The sequence below is a fragment of the Chenopodium quinoa genome, unplaced genomic scaffold, assembly GCF_001683475.1.
Source record: "Chenopodium quinoa cultivar QQ74 unplaced genomic scaffold, ASM168347v1, whole genome shotgun sequence".
NCBI classification, from domain to species: domain Eukaryota; kingdom Viridiplantae; phylum Streptophyta; class Magnoliopsida; order Caryophyllales; family Amaranthaceae; genus Chenopodium; species Chenopodium quinoa.
The window spans coordinates 1,295,031-1,312,333 of record NW_018742881.1 but is presented as its reverse complement, the minus strand read 5'-3'; the positions used below and the strand labels follow the sequence as shown (position 1 = coordinate 1,312,333).

General features: G+C 34.7%; 2 protein-coding genes across 2 annotated transcripts; both read right to left on the bottom strand.

The window, feature by feature from the left end:
- Positions 1 to 1,308: 1,308 nt before the first annotated feature.
- LOC110726780 (protein STRUBBELIG-RECEPTOR FAMILY 5-like) lies at positions 1,309 to 9,494 on the bottom strand. The gene is made up of 16 exons (XM_021906287.1): positions 8,660 to 9,494; positions 8,335 to 8,467; positions 8,168 to 8,239; positions 7,986 to 8,051; positions 7,592 to 7,663; positions 7,416 to 7,487; positions 6,445 to 6,516; positions 6,312 to 6,377; positions 5,549 to 5,614; positions 5,031 to 5,329; positions 4,565 to 4,812; positions 3,832 to 4,103; positions 3,397 to 3,511; positions 2,777 to 2,913; positions 2,468 to 2,624; positions 1,309 to 1,685 (listed from the first exon to the last, which is right to left on the bottom strand). The coding sequence occupies exons 1-16, from the start codon at positions 8,745 to 8,747 to the stop codon at positions 1,578 to 1,580; spliced, it is 2,043 nt and encodes a 680-aa protein (XP_021761979.1). The 5' UTR covers positions 8,748 to 9,494; the 3' UTR covers positions 1,309 to 1,577.
- A 148-nt stretch (positions 9,495 to 9,642) lies between these two features.
- LOC110726781 (stAR-related lipid transfer protein 7, mitochondrial-like) lies at positions 9,643 to 16,718 on the bottom strand. The gene is made up of 6 exons (XM_021906289.1): positions 16,221 to 16,718; positions 14,800 to 14,950; positions 13,641 to 13,901; positions 12,494 to 12,575; positions 12,040 to 12,236; positions 9,643 to 10,319 (listed from the first exon to the last, which is right to left on the bottom strand). The coding sequence occupies exons 1-6, from the start codon at positions 16,454 to 16,456 to the stop codon at positions 9,984 to 9,986; spliced, it is 1,263 nt and encodes a 420-aa protein (XP_021761981.1). The 5' UTR covers positions 16,457 to 16,718; the 3' UTR covers positions 9,643 to 9,983.
- Positions 16,719 to 17,303: the final 585 nt, after the last annotated feature.

Here is a 17,303-nt window from a genome sequence, read left to right as displayed (position 1 = left end):
ACTCCCGGAAATTGAAAGTTAGGGTTAGGGTTTGGGATTTGAGGGTTGGAATTTGAGAGATTTTGTTGAACTTCGTGATGGGTGATTCAAAGGGGAAATGGGAGGTGGTCGGGGCAACGCGAACATCGGGGGAGGGGAAGAAATCTAGGCGGTCGACGCTCCGGGGGAAGGGTGGTGGGATGGCGGTGCCAGCGGGCTGACCATGGGGTGGTTTTGGTGTTTTGATTTTTTTTTATATATTTCATTTATTTATTTATTTAATTAAATAAAATTTTTATGTCTAACGGAACTATATTAACGGTGATTTAGCATCAAGGGTACAACAGAGTTACTTACTATACCTTGGGGTTACATTGTAGAAGTTTCAAAAAGTAGGGGCACAGCATAGAATTTCAAAAAGTAGCGGGTTATAATGTAGAATTTCCCAAAAAAAAAAATGAATGCAAAGGTGGTCATGACCAATGACCTCAAGGGCTACAAGCCTACAATAATGTTACTACTCCCTCTTACGAGTAATTCATATTGTTTTTCCTTGACGGGTATTTCATATTGTTTTTCCTACTTTAACCAATTATGTCTCATTAAAAAATTTTAAGTAGGAATAACAATACAATAACAGCGTACAATATATACGGGCATGTTCTCTTCCGTTGAAATTCAGTTCAATTCAGTTCAGTTCAGTACAACTCTTAATTTATGTCTAATGATATTGCTAATGATACAAAACCAAATTTCATTCTTTTAAGCTCTTATTACAACGACAACAACAATAACAACAACAACAACAACAACAATAATAATAATAATAATAATCAATAAGTAATAAATAATAATAATAATAATAATAATAATAATAATAATCAATAAATAATAATAATAATAATAATAATAATAATAATAAAATAATAATAATAATAATAATAATAATAACAACATTAAAGAGAGTGGGGTAGGGTGTTGGACTGTTGGGCCGTTGCCTCTGTTAGCTTTTCGTGTTTTTTTTTAAAAAATATTTTTTTAAAAAATTTGTTTAAATGGGTTAGATACATGTAAGTTTTCAAGTTTTTAATATATTTTCCATAAATTTTATAATTATATAGTATATTTTTCGTAAATATTTTAATATGTACATTTGTATGTACACATATGTATAGTAATAAATAATCAATAAATAATCAAAGATCACTAATCCGTAGTTAAAAATCACTAATTAATATGTTCAGTTCAGTTCAGCTCAGCTGAGTTCAGTCAATCAGCACAGATCTGTAGTATATGAACTTTCCCAATGATCCGACCAACAACATCAGATAACAACATAACACAAGGGATACATATATATATAGTGCAAGTGACCTTTACAATTCAATTCACTACCAAAACAAGGCCTAACGCATAATCATCGTGTGAAGAAGAAACTAAGACAAAATTCAGAATAATCCAATGTACTAGCATCTTAAATCTTAAATCAAAAGCAGAAACTAAAAATGAAAACAGATCAAGGAAAAAAAAGAACAATTTGTACACTCGATATAGTAAAAAACTGTTAATAAAAAAGAAAAAAAAAAAAAAAAGAGCAGCTAGTAATCAAAGTCATCTACCCCTCGATTGCTCATGCTGGGGCGTCTAACTAACCGGTGTAACGATTGCACCACCTCTGACATTGGTGGCCGAAATTCTGGCTCCGTCTACAAAATACCGAGATAAATTATTAAGTTAATAGAATTGGCTATGATTTATGTTACAAGGACTCAGGTACTCATGTCCGACACGGGTATGTGTCCAAGCGCCCGACTCGGCTATTTTGTGGGGGAAAAAAATATATGTTTTTGAACAAAAGGTGAAGTGTCCAAGTGTCATATCCACGTCTGAGTGTCAAGAGTCCGACATGAGTATTTGAGGTGAAATGAAAAGTCCATGTAACATAGGCTATGAATGCAAGCCCATTGCAATTAAAGCTTTAAGTTAGGAGGCACAGGTGGGGACGAATATGAATTGTGATTGTATCTGCCCCAATGCCCCATACCCAATCACGACACCTCGCCTCATACTTAAATTTCTTATCATTTTTTGGAGTGCATTATTATGTCAATTAAATATTGGTTTATCGATGTTAAACAAGTAATTGGTAGCAGAGGTGGGTAATGGATTTTCAAACATTTAGTAGGAATGAATCGTTAAGGCATGTATGGTGGTTGAGTTTTAATTCGTTCCTACTGGGGGTTAGTGGGTATGAAGGTATTAGGCGGGTATGAGGGCATAAGGGAATGGTCCCTCGTGCCCACATTGCCCCTAAACTTGTCAATTATCGATAATACACAAAAGTTTATTATTAATTACGCATAGTTATTAGTGCAGGTATGATCGCACCTAGGTATAGGGTATGGGTGTATGGCCGCCTAAGTATTGGTTTTTAGTAATAAGCCTTACCCACAATTGTTAAATTTTGAAAAGGACATATAGTGCTCACCTGTACACAGAGCGCGACAATATCAGCAAACCGAGAAATTGACTTGGGAGGGTAGAGGCCACGTAGTGCTGGATCAACCATGCTTTCAAGAGCGTCGATATCATGAAGCTGTGATAAGGCCCATTGGACAAGATATTGTTCTGCTTTTGGCTTTGTACTGTAAAGAAATGAAGGTAATAATCAGCAAAGATAATACAGTCTGATAGAGCAAATGGTTGATATTGATTCTCGAGTCACATTCCAACACAGTCTGTGAAATCGAGGGTGGTATGGTTTGAACTTTGAAGTACAATAACAAAAACAGCAAACCTGTCATAAGGCATTCGACCAGTCAACAGCTCAAGCATGACAACTCCAAAGCTATAAACATCGCTCTTAAATGTGTAAGCTGCACCATTTGTGCATTCTGGAGCACACCAGCCACCTCCAAGGTTTCCAGTTGCATCCTGGAGTAATCATTTAAGAGGAAAAGGATCAAAGGATTTTCAGAAAGGATATTTAACAAAGAAAAGGAGAAAACATGGAAACAAATGGACCAAAAACTTGAACTTTATCACGGCTGTATTCAGTTTAAGGGTTACAAAAGTTGCTTGATAAATGCTCACACCTATACAAGTTAACTGAAAACTCACAACTCGCCATAATAACGAATAAATCACAGATGACACAAAGACACCTAAAAATTTTGAATATTCTTACAAGGAAACCCTCTTTGTGCAACTACAATATCAGCCACTGATCAGAAATAATGAAAAATACGAAGTATCAGAGTTATATCTACAAAGCAGATCAAGGTTCATCAATGATGGAAACAATGCAATCCTAGCAGGAAAACCTAGAAGCAATGACTAATATGAACATATATAGTTGAAAACATTAGACTTATATAGCACCACCACCACAATTGCCAACCATTAGCAGCTTCTGACCTGATAAAAAATTGCCAAACCACACTCCGTTAAACGAGGATTCAACTCCATATCAAGTAAAATGTTGGATGACTTGATACTCCTGTGAAACAGGGAGCAAGTTTCATGCAGGTACCTGTAGACAAAGAGGTGTGAAATAACTTGAAAAAATACACATTACACGAGGATGTACAATTGTACATGGCAACAGTGGAATGAATCTCCCTTTACAAGAATGTCAAATTTAAATAATTAGAAGGAATAAAGAATTGCATGCAACTCCCTCAACAGTGTAATAATGAATCAATTAGCATTCACTATTTCACTTATCAAAAAATTTTGAACTACTGTAATCAACAAGCTTTTATCAAATCCGAGCATGCATGTATATAAATAATACTTTGTATATTTCCAACTAAATATTCATTCCAAGGAGCATGCAGCGAAGTAACATACTCAACAGCTCGTGCAGTTCCTAAAGCAATCTTCACCCTAGTATTCCAAGTAAGCGGTCTGCTGAATTCATCAGACAAGTGGAGATACTCATGAATCGAACCATTTCTAAAATACTCATACACCAGCATGTTATGTTTCTGCTCTGAACAATGTCCGGCAAGCTCGACAATATTTGGATGGTAAATCTTGGAGAGGCTTGAAATAATATCAGAAAACTTTTCATCTTGGCCATCTTGAAAGAATGCAGAGCTAATTTTTTTCACTACTATTACCTGGAAAATAAATCAAGACATAATCTGTAAGTCAACACACAGTATGATCCTATAATGCTCATGATCATATAATGCTGAAGTCAAAGCACCATAAAAAATACTACAGATAAGTAAAAAAAAAAAATGTTGTTTAAAGTTTAAACATCAACATCAACACAAAAGAAATCTTAGCACCAAGTACTATACAGGGGCTCAATATATCATCAACAATGGACAATTATTATGAGAGCATTGAGATGTCTTATCCTTTGTAAATACCACCTCCGTTTCATATTATTTGCAACGATTAGACACTTTTCCTCTCTACTTTATGTCAAATCGTTGCAAATAATATGAAACGGATGTAGTAAATGAAATAATATTAGTAGGATTTCAGGCTATCTGATTGACAAGCATTAAACGCATGCTGAATTCTATGAGACATATTTACAGTGAGTATAAAGTATTCAAGCAACCGATACCTTGCCATCTGGACGTTTGGCTTTATAAACACGTCCAATGGATCCTTCTCCAAGCAATCGACTCATAGCAAAGTTGCTAGTCGCAGTCTGCAACTCTGACAATGCATAAGGGGTGATTTCAAAAGACACCTTTCTTGGAGAAGCAGCATTATTCACAGGCTCATTGTTTCTAAATGACTTCATGCGGTATGATAGTGAAGGCTTAAGACCAATTGGACCAGAAGATTGTAAAGCCTTTATGTCGTGGTCTGCCAAGTATGAAACAAAAGATAAGCAAAGAAGTGATCAGAACAAGAGAGGAAGTATGAACAGAAACACTATGACAGCTCACACAGAATAATAAGGCTGTAGGCATTGAACAACAAATTATGAGGTAAAAACAACTCAAAATGACAGGACCAGCATAGAGAATTCCACGACAATCATGAAAATCTTTGAAAACAAACTGTAAAGAACGAGGAATTACCTTTGAAGCCTTTGTCTTTATCTATTCCCAGTTCAGTTGAGTATCTATTGGACCCAAAGTAGTTAAATGATTTGCGACCACTTTGATTATCTTGTTCATCATACAAACTTGAAGAGAAAGAAGATCTTTTTCTCGAAAGTATTGCTAGAAATGTTGCAACTACCACCAAAACACCCATAATAATCGCAGCAATCATTGCCCCACTTAACCCACCTTTGCTCATATGGGTAGACTTAATATTGCCACTCGAAGTCATTCCAGGAGGAGGTTGCCCAGAAGACCAAGAATTTCCTTCAATGCTTCAAAATAATTACTAAATGTTAGAGATGTTACTATGACAAGCTCAAGAAACTTATATCGATTTGTTACTTCCCAGTAATCTAAGGCAACATCAACAATAATATCCCAATGAACCCAAAGAGGCTCTTAAGAAGGCGAGGAAAGCTTTGATGAGAGAAGTCCAGTAATCTAAAGCAAGACAAAACTAGACAAGAGTTTATGCGTATGCAGATACTTACTCTATTTTTTTCACTTTTGTCAACTCATTAGGGATCCACCCACTGAATTTGTTGTTCGCTATATTGCTGCAAGCATGACATATACTATTATCATAGATCTCCAGAGAAAAGTAGGCATGCCAATCTTCAACATATAATAATGCTTAACATAAGCATATTAGAAGAGATAAAATAACATTTATTATTCAAAAATGAAACTAGGGAAACTATAGAACTTGAGATCTGTTGAGATAGAACTTATTTTGTTTCTGAATCATTCACAATAACATGTTTCTGCAAACTCTGCATGCTACCTCACCTCACCATAACAATAGTCGTCCTCTTCCTCTGTTATGTGTTCCCATCCATTATGTAATAAATGCACTCTCAAAAATATCTTTCCCTCTTCCAACATAAGTAGCCAACATTACATTCGATTTCATTAAACAGCGTATTGGTTCTCTTTTGATACAGGAGTCATGTGAGCAGTATGCAGTGCATATTCTCACCTATATTTGCAAAAAGACTAAAAGAGGGTCCTTGATTCAAATGCAAGAATAGAGTGTAGCAATATATGTATTCAGAGAAGAAAAATATATCGAATCAAGACTCAGTAAGAGATGTTTCTGAGTAAGAAAAGTTGATGAGAAGATTGTATAGCAGAAATTATGCATGTTATGTAGGATATATAGTAGAATGAGGTAAATGCATAGCATCGCTCCATCAGAAAAATAAATAAAATTCTAGTCAATATCATACAAAGTAATAAAAGTAACCAACTTACAGCTCATCAAGTTTTAACTTTCCAAGCACATTTATCTGGCCATTAAGTTGATTGTTCTGAAGATACCTGTGATACAAACAGGTTCAGCTTCATGAATTCTTAAGGCACAAAGGTATATGCAATTATTTCTTACAGTGTAGAGAGGCTTGAAAGAGATTCAAAACTCTGAGGTAAGCTGCCAGATAGTTTGTTAAATGAAAGATCCCTGCATCATTCAGCAATTTGAGCACTGATCAACACATCCACCAGAGAGACAGAATTAAGCAAAAACAGGCAGTATCCATCTGATAACAATGCAAGGTAAACATGCTCCATCCAAAAAGGCTATAAATTCAGATGTACATTATTTGGATGAAATATAAAATCCATACAAAGCCACATCAAGTTATCATTTAAGATTAGAAATTTTCAAAATTAGAATGGAGTTCCAGGCTTAACTTTTTTCATATTGTCGAATTATGGTTGAATAGCTTGAATTTGAACTCATATCTTCTAAAAGATTGTATTTAGGATTTTGGGACTAGCAAATTTATAAGAAAAATTAGCTCAGAGCCCAAAATCAAATGATGGTTCAGGTGTGACCATTTCATATAAGTTATCAAACAAGAATGTACAGTCTTCATATATTGCAAGTTTGCAACAAATAAACTTCTAACCCCACTGAGCCACCTCCCTTGCTATGTAGGTACAAATTTTTTTCTCAGTTTAAAACATTAAAGAGCATCATATGCCCAGCCTCCAATATACTTTGCATCAAATAATTCATGAACTTAAGTTCAAAAGTCCTATCATCTGTGGTGTTATATTATCATTAGCTCTAGCTGTCTTATGCTTACCATTATAACTAAATGAGATTCCATTCATTTATAAAGCACTTGCAACTTCAGTCTCTTTGAACAACTTTTATTCTCTCAACCCGAACTTTCAAAATTAAAAGAGAGGATACCAAACGCTCAACTCATTGTGTTTCTGCTTCAACTTTCTTATAATGCACCGCTAATCTATATTATGTATCATGAGATGTAACAAAGAAAAGGAAGCGCCGGTTGAAAGGTATGAACCAACAAAAGTTCAGAGTTAAACAAGTTTGACGAAAGCACTTACAAGAGATCAAGATTTGAAAGTGAGCTAAACATGTCAGTTATCTGACCATTCAGCTGATTATGACTTAGGTCACTGCAGTGCACAAAAATACACAAACTTAATAATGAAGCAAATGTCTCAACCAGGGCACAGATATGTTTCTGATAAGAATAAATAATATGTCAAACATCACTTACAGGTCCTTGAGGCTTTTCATTAGTGAAACAGAATAAGGAACAGTACCGGTAAAGCCGTTGTTGGACAGATCACTGATAATCACAGCAGTATTAAGAAGTCAGTCAACTAATAGAATCAAGTTCGGAACAAAAAATCTGGCGAACTGTGCAATAAACACATTGAATAATGAATAATTGATGCCTTTCAAGACTACATTAGTAAGCCAAAGCAACCAAAATGAATAGAATAACTATACATCAACATTTTGAAAAACAGCAATAATCTCTACAGCCTCGCTATGAATACCTCTCAGAAGATATGGGGTGACATTCACATTATGCAACTAAAAATTAACATCATAAGCAGCTCAGGCAGCACACTTAAATAGCAAGTTTGAAAATGTCTCACACTCACAGGTGTTTCACATTGGGAGGAAGTTGATAAGGTATGTCACCACTGAGTTTGTTGTTGCTCACATCGCTGTTCCATGACAAACAGGTGCATAATTAATAGCTTAACAGGTTAATTCCTTAATATCATGAATAGTAAATCAATTACGAAACTAAGACAAAGAAAATACGAGTAAATAAGCTCACAAGTAGGTGACTGATGCAAGGTTTGATAACTGATAACCCAGTGATCCTGTCAATCCTAAACCAGATAAATTTCTACAAAATTGATCAAAGAAAAACAAAACTGTCAAAATTTAATTCAGTTATTAAGAAAAATACTGCTAAAAACTGCAAAAATTTAGAGAATATACATTTCTGTGACTGATGATTTAGAACATTCAATGCCTTTCCATCCATCACCACAAGGATCACCACCATCTGATTCCCAATCTTTCAACTTTTTAGGAGAATTCAAGCTTGTGAACATCACATTAAGAGCAGTGACTATATACAACAAATAAAAACAAAGATTCCATCAACATATAATCATATAATAACAAAAAACTCCTGAAAGTTTATGTTAATATCCGAAATTGATCAATCTCACACACACGAACAGTAAAACCGCTAACATAGGCTTCCTTGAATAACCCACATTATAAAGGGAAGAAATAAGAAAATCTAAGAAAGAATTACCATCTTTAGAATCAGTTTTGGAGTGCACTAATGTAAGAACCCCACAAAAGAAGAACCATAATGATAATCCTATGAAATTGGGGGACATTTCTGAAAACCCAATTCCCAAAAAGGACAGATAGGATCAAAGACAGACATACAAATCAAAGCAGCAAATTCATCAAAATAAATTAGGGATTTTGCAGATGAACACCATGAATGTTGCAGGAAAAAATTTGAGAAAATGGAGAATTTCCCAGAACTACCCAGAAATTCTATGTTTCTAAATTTGGATTGTTGAGGCATCATTTCTGCTCTCTCTTTCAATCTAGTGTTTTGGGTGCAAAGTTGATGCGTGCCAAATTTAGGAAAATCCTAATACGTTGGGTGAGAGAAAATAAGGGAATTGAAACTGATGATAGATAAACCGTTGAGTTCGCCCCATCTCTTGGAAAATTTAACATCTTGTTTTAATCTTCATCTTCATAGCCCCTTTTCATTTGATCTATTCCCGCTCTCTTTGAGTACTCCCTCCGTTTTCAAAAGATTGTCGTTTATTTTATTTTTGTGGTATGACCAAGGTTGTGTATAAACAATTTTATATCATTCCTAAATTCACAGAGTATTGATTTAAACATGTATGGCAATATCATACGGTAATCAACGTAATTAATATTATTTGCAGCGCTAAAGGCTTTCAAAATTCTTTCACCAAATTTTTACATGTACAAAAGTAAGGTTACTAACATAGTAACACATGAGTCTTTTCTTTGAATGAAAGAAATGATACAAGCAATCTAGAAAAAACGCTAGTCTTCTGCTAGACAATACATGATGAAAAATTCTACAAGAACAACTTAGCTGAATATTACACATATAAACATATGATGAAAACTTTAGGCACCACCATACTCGAGAGCTTGAGAAGACGAGAACTTCCCAAGAAAATAAATCGGAAGTGTAATTCTATTCAATTGATTCTAGCTGAATTATTCAGAGTCAGCTTTGTTAGAAATATTACATCAATTTCAATTAACAAAAACAACAATATACCAACTTGTGTATCATATCTCTTACAAATCAAAAAGAAAAAAATGACAGAAGACACTGTATGTCATATTGTCATCGGATTTTGTGGTTTTTGCTCATAAATTAAGCACAAGGAAAGTGCAATTATACATAAGTCACATGTGAGTCGATTTGCAATCGATATACTTGTATAATATACGTACTCACATATATACAATTCCAAGCTTAGAATGAGCACTATCTTTCTGCTATCTTCTTCCAATTCCCTCAGGAATATGAGGTACAGCCGAGATATGAATCAATGAGGAGCCAACGACTACATATCTGGAATTCCCGACAGATGAAATGATGTATAAACTTTTTTATTAGCCCTGCTGCTTCTGACCAGATGATGAGCCCCGCTACTTAACTTCTTCAAAACACAAGCGATGGCAACTTTGGCACCTAGACCCGGATTGCCGTGGGATAAACAGATTAAGCCTCCAAGAAGAAGCAAGCCATTAGCTATCAATTTCTTTGAAGGCTTCCTCTTGCACTTTTGAGAAATAGGTCCATTTTCCTGACCACTGATGCCATTGCTAGAACCAGAACCAGAACCAGAAGCTATATCCGAAGGTGCTGCTCTGATAATGACATCTAGTTCACGGGGAACCTACATACAAGATAAATCACCACTACAATCATGCTGTATTATATATAAAAATCTAAGTAAATAAAACATCTGTAAAATCTTACATCAATACGAAACTAGCACACAGTAGAGATTGTGGCCTACAACCAGCAGTTCCAGAGTATCCAGTTATCCCTACCACCACAAATACAGAGGAATGCTTCCTACTTATATAAACAACTTTACTAGATTTTTTTTACAGAGGTCCCGCCCAGGATGGAGCAAGCATCGAACAAATGTATGCAGTCTAAGTCTCAATCCTGCATTTACAGAGGAAGTCTCCTGTTGACCTATGATCTAGATCACCATTTACTATAATACGACAAATTAGACGCATGGCTGCATGGATAGTAAATGAACCCTTAGCTGATTTATATAAACCAAAAGCCAGCAAAATGTAAACCTTCACATTTTTAAGCTTCAATTGCTGTATTAATTATACTTAATTCTTTGCTAAATTACATCCTAAATTTCAGTTCAATGAAAATTAGTATATTGACCCTGCAGCTTGGAAACTTCAATGAAATAGTAATATAGTACGGAGTATTGCTTTAAGCAACCTTGCTAATCATATAGATTACCACTCCAAGTTTTAATTGCTGTATTAATCACTTCTTCATTCTGTGCTAATAAACATCTTAAATTTCAGTGCAGTGAACCTGTGAAGGCAAATGACAGAACACTTACCATAACAGGCAGCATAGCAGCCTATACTCTGTCAGTGTTGTATGCGATTAAAATAAATCCACTTAATGTTAAGTCTTTGGTGATTATGACCTGGCTTTTTAAAATCCTTTAGATAACCTTTTTTAATAAATCAAGTGTGCAACCGCAAATCATATAACATTCCTAGGCAACATGCAGCAAAAGTAGATACTTCTGCCCAAAGTTCCAATAAATATAATGTTACTGCAGCATAAGACGTCAGAAATTGCCCGTGATCACAGTATAAGCAACATCCAAATTTGCGTATCTTATGAAAGAATTACCAACATAACAAGATGCCTATGAAACCAGAATATTATTCACAAGTCACTACAGCATCAAACAGTCAAACACCCAAAAGACTTCTCCAACTTTCTCAAAAGAGTAAGGTACTCATTTTGCCCTGTCCCAAATTACATACCCACTTTCCTTATACAATGTTCCAAAAAGAGGTACTCACTTTCCCATCTAGCTATCTCAATTTCAATACTTTCTTTGACTACTTATTTTCAAGCTATCCAATTTTTCATTATACAATAAAGCCCCCATTGTAGTAGCTTTAGGACAACATTTAGACATTTAGTTCTAGTCTCCATGCCCTGATTCCCTACATAAGTGGGAACTGCAAAGTTTAAAAAAAAAAAGGGATGGGGGTAATAGGGTAATTCACATCTTCATCAGAATGCTGACCGACTCTATGTACAGAAACAATTGTTACTTTGAGCCAACCCTTCATAAAACGATAAGAAGGTGGCAACAAGGTTTCCCTACAGACCCGCTATAATAATTATATCATTCCACACATTCCTTATCACTCATTCTAAGTTGGGATTTTTTTTATTATTTTTTTTTAACAATCAATGTAAAAAACATGACAATTTTTTGCGGATATCCCAAATAGTAAACATGGCAGATATTTCCAAAGGAAGCTTTAGCTTGCTGACACAGTTTAAAGTGGTTATAAGGAAAAGGAGGACAAAAAATAACTGAGCCTAACCTTCTGAATGACAGAAACAGCAGTCGTTGTTGAACTTGACTGCGGGTGAGAGATTGAATAATACTTGCGTAAAGCATCATCCATTTTACAAACATAACCCCATATCCCTTTTGCAAATGCCAACTTTGCAAATTCCACATTCAAACCAGCATCTTCTTGATGCACCATTCTGATTTCACTTGCATTTCTTCCAGGTACTGAAGCAATACAAACTCACCATCAACTCATCAAGTTTGTGATATACAACCACTCCTAGTTTCTTCATCATAATAGCAGTTCTACATCCTCAATTACTAAACAAGAGAGCACTAATACCTCAGATGATTTTTCACAGAAGACGATGCATTTTAGAAATACTAAAAAGAATCACCTTCAGAAAGATGAAATATACATTTAGCAAATATAGGCACTCAAAGCACAAGAAAAACAATATACGAAGTATATATTTACTTGCCTTGCCGTATTCTCCACCCAGATCTGAAAAATGCAACACGTACATACTTCTTTTGAATAGGTGCCAAAGGATGCTCACATTCCTAACGAAGGTCATCAGCAATAGGCAAAACGTCTCAGGAGAAACACAATCGCAAAATAGCTAAGAAAAGTATAACTCAAAAGCTCAAGACACCTGGGCCAGTAAAAAAAATTTAATATTGACAAAGAAGCTCTGTGTTTAATACAATGACTCGGTAAAAAAAACATGCAACATATGAAATTATTAGAGCCACTAGTGAGGATTTGAAGATAACCTAGCCTGCAAAAAGGGGGGAAAGGACAAGGTGATGAAATGAATATCTAGCTAAAACAATTTGAAACTTTAACATGATTTCTCAAAAATATCTCGCATAAAACCTCCTAATGCTTTTGCAACAACAGCATTAATTGCCCCTTCTCTAACAAGAAAAAAAAAAAAAAAAAAAAAAAAAAAACAACCAAGCCAAGCACCAGTATACTATATAAGGAATGTAAACAGAACAGGAACCAAACATCCTAAACAACTCTAAGTAGTTAATAATAACAAAATCCCTCCACTAGCCACCACAATGCAGCCCCAACGACTTTTTTTTTCTAATATTAATTATAATACATTGATCAAGAAGATTTGGATTCACTAACGAAAACTAAATAAAATTATTGTTCCCAGGTGACATGTTACTTGTCGAACATTAAGCTGTTATGATGTACTCATGTACAGCAAGGTAATTCAAGCATATCAACAAATACAGATTATGATACCTCAGTTTTTAACTTCCACATCGCAAACAGTATGTCAACCCGGACTTTCTACAATGTTTCAGGAATCAGGAAAATCAGTTGACCTGCTCTTTGAATATTTATTCCAGTCTATTTTGTTTTGTGAAGTAGTTAATCATAATCCACATCAATCATATTATTTGTAAGAAAAAGAGCATAATAGAACTTCAAAATTCAACATTGTTGATAGAAATTCTATAAGGCCACAAGGACTATGCAATATCTTTTTTCTGAATGTGGAGTATACAATACTATATGTCACACACCAAACTTTGTCAAACAAAACATTGAAGAAGCTCTGGTAATATTTTAGGTTAAGATGAAAGGTTAAAAGTCTAAGAACTCACCTTTGAATAGCAATAATACGTCTTATTGTTGCCTTTCCAAATCTTCCATGCCAAAACATATTCTCTGGGCGTCAAAAGAGGAAACTTCTTAATGGTCCTCCCAATCTCAGTTCCATTTTCTTTGTCAATCTGCAATTGCTCATGAGCAACCACTGTTTTGTCCCACTGCGTCCTATAGTCACAGTCCATATAGAAGTCTCTTAGGGCTTCAGGGGTGCAATTCTCAAAAACAGTCACACTCAAGTATTTGATAGGACCATCCTACATAAAATAACAAAGAAACACACATCAGTAACACTATCGCTGATTATCAAAGCAACCTAAGTCTTGCTTTAAAACAAGAATAGGGATCGAGAAATGACAGAGGCGTCAGTTAGGGATGACCAATGGGGCTAAACGTTGAGCAGAAGATGCACAAAAAAAGTGGTTCTACAACCTACTCATTAATACAGGCCCATTATACAGGAAAGCCTTATATAACTCAAATCTCTTTCAAAGATTGATGTATCACAAGATGCAAATTCAAATGGTCACTCTGAAATAGAGGTGCAAAAACCATTGCAGTAATCTCTGCTTCATAAACTAGCTAGAAGAAAGACAAACAGTCACCCGCCAGAAAGCAATTTAACATCTACACCATAAGGCAATCAAACACACTTTACTAGGAAAAGAGTTCCACAACTAAAACTCAATTGGAAGTTTGGAACGTAATGATTGTGTCCTTTGCAAGTAATGAAGGGATTGATGAGCCATTAGCATAGTCTCCAAAAGTGTTCAGACTCTACTCACAAGGAATTTGACATATCCAAAGCCTAAAACAAAGAGAGAAAGGAGCAATTGTAAAGTAAATTATTCAACTCTATATCCATGCACAATATGTAAACAATTTAATAAATATGGTTACCAGCGTACCAGTAGTGAAATTCTATGTCAACAAGCAAAGAACATCAGTGGAAACTGGCTAGAAAGAAAATTTAACCAGATGCCAACATAAGCTAAAGAAGTACACAGAAATGTCTAATAATTTCATCACTTGGTCAAAATAGAAAAATACGCGCACGAAATAGAGACTAGAGAATCCAGATCTAAGGAAACACCTACGTGGTAACATCCCTCCAATTAAATCAGTAACCAGAAATGGTGCAATGTTAATAATTACCTTTGGTTTACAGCATTTTGCCTGGTAGGACATAGAAGTCCTGCTTTTGGCAATGACGTTTTCCCATCTAACTTGTTCAGTCTCATTGTCTTTCTCATCCAAATTGTCAATCAAACTTTTCAAATCACCGTCTGATACTAGGTCTGATATTCTGCAATTGAAGCGCAGAATTTGTAATATGAGAAGTTGAAAAGGATATATAATTATATATAAGTATGTATAATATAAATATAAAAACTTTGCTCTCATTGCACACAATCAGCCCATGAAGATCAAAAAAATCTGTACAATTAACATCTATGCTATTTGGTGCAGATCAAATCCAGCGCAAATAGAAAATCAGAATATAAAGGAAATAGAAAGATATTGATATTTGGAGATGACAATTGTATAGCAGATCAAGATATACAGAAAGTCTGATAGTAGTATAGCACTGCGCTGTGATTCACAATGCCCAAGCATATACTCAAGAGAGGCAAAGCTATTTCTACGAGTATGAGCTACACTTGATAAAAATATATAATGATACATGTAACAACCACCACCACCAAAGAATGGGGTTTGCTATGCAAACCAAAGGTAATACCTCCGGTGATCATCAAACTGTCTTGCCTGTTTTACTGGTGCCCAAAAATGCATTCCCTTCATGAGAGATAATCACAACACATATGAAGTACAGTACTATCTTAAGATGCTTCCAAAAGATTTTCCGGTTTATAAGAGTGATTAGAATTTCGTATACACCCCAACTAAAATGAAAGGCAAAGCTGGCAGACCCACAATTGTAAAGAATCTTTTAGTGAATTCATATCGACTCTTTAGTAATATGAGGTTAGTTTAATGCAGCAACTATTACAAAACAGAGAAAGGGCATTGGAAGTACCTGCAACTGACTGTAACTCAATTCTTAAAAATGATTCATTCAACACAAGTAGACATTGGTATCGGTACCTATTTTGAGCATAGCACTTCATTCATTTAACTTCGAAAACTACACATAGCTTATTGCGTTTTCAGTTTCGAGCTTTATTTCTTTTTCTTTTTTTGACAGCTTTAGATTTAGTTTGCCCATTACAAGTAACACACTCCATAATAATAGTTCTAGTGTAACTCGTACCTTCGAACTTCTATACTTTTATAATCTTTAAACAATATACGAGTATGTTCGTAAATCGTAATCTTTAAGCTATATGTTCGTTACGTTTAAACTATTTTGTTCATTCGAGACCACGATGCAACATCATCATATAATATGGAGTATTCAATTTATACAACAAATTATTTAATCACGTTTTTATAATCTAATAAAAACTGGAAATTCAAACTAAAAAATAGAAACAATTACAAAATTCCAATAAAAACTACAGCATTGGCAAAACAAAATATAACAATCATAAATAGCAAATAGAATGAGAGATTACCGAAGAGAGGAGATAGAAGCATCATCAGAGGAGAGAGAAAGAGGAGGAGAAGAAGAATTGCGTCTAAATCGAGCGATTAAACCTCGAAAAACTGGGAAAATAAACTTGAAAATTTGCCATACAAAGATGAAAGAGATAGCAGCAATTGCAGCCCAACCTCCTCCTTTGTTTTCCTTCCATAATTCTCTGACTTCTGAAAATGTTGACGATGATGACGATACCAAAATTTCCGCCATTATTGATGTCCTTGATTACTTTGCTGAAACCCTAATTTGATTGCAAGCATCAATCAATGAAAAACAGAGATGATTTTGATGGTTTATTGCGGTAAGAATGAAGAAATTTGATTGAATTTAGGGTAGCTAATTTGAATTGAATTGATTCGAAATTAATGGAAACGAAAATCCGCCATTGATGAGGTTTTGGGAAGTGAGGAAAGAGAAGAAAAAGGATAGAGTGTTTTATAACGACTGTCGAATAAGTATAAACCAATCTCTCTTCTAGTGATGTTGACCTGTCTTGGATTGACAAATGGCCGGTTCTTCCGTCTTTTATTACGGAACAATACATTTCATATCAAATCGTTGAAAATAATACGTATGAAGCAAGGTAGTAATTGCATCATTTGAACTTTATGAATACCAAAATACTCTCCAGCCACGAAAGTCACATTTTGTAATTGGTGCGGCTCGAACTTGTAACCACAAAGTCTTAGGTTGGTGTGTATCTTGTTCTAATATTGATTTAATATAGTTAGAGTATGTACCAAGAAACCCCAACTCTAATGTGAAACTTATTTGAACATTTTGTTGTTTATTTGAAAAGTCCTCCAAATATTGCCATCAAAGAAAAACTAATTGTCCAAAATATGAACAAAATTACAAGAGGGAAAATTAGCTAAAAAAAAAAATGGGACAATTAGAACAAGATATGTGTACACAGATCACATTGGAGGTAATCGACAAATCGAGTTCAATTGGATTACAACCAAAACAAAGAAAAATCAAAAGAGATTATTTTACTTTTTGTATTATCATGTGTTTTTATTAACACCTCAAAATTTGTGTGTTTTTTTGCAACCAA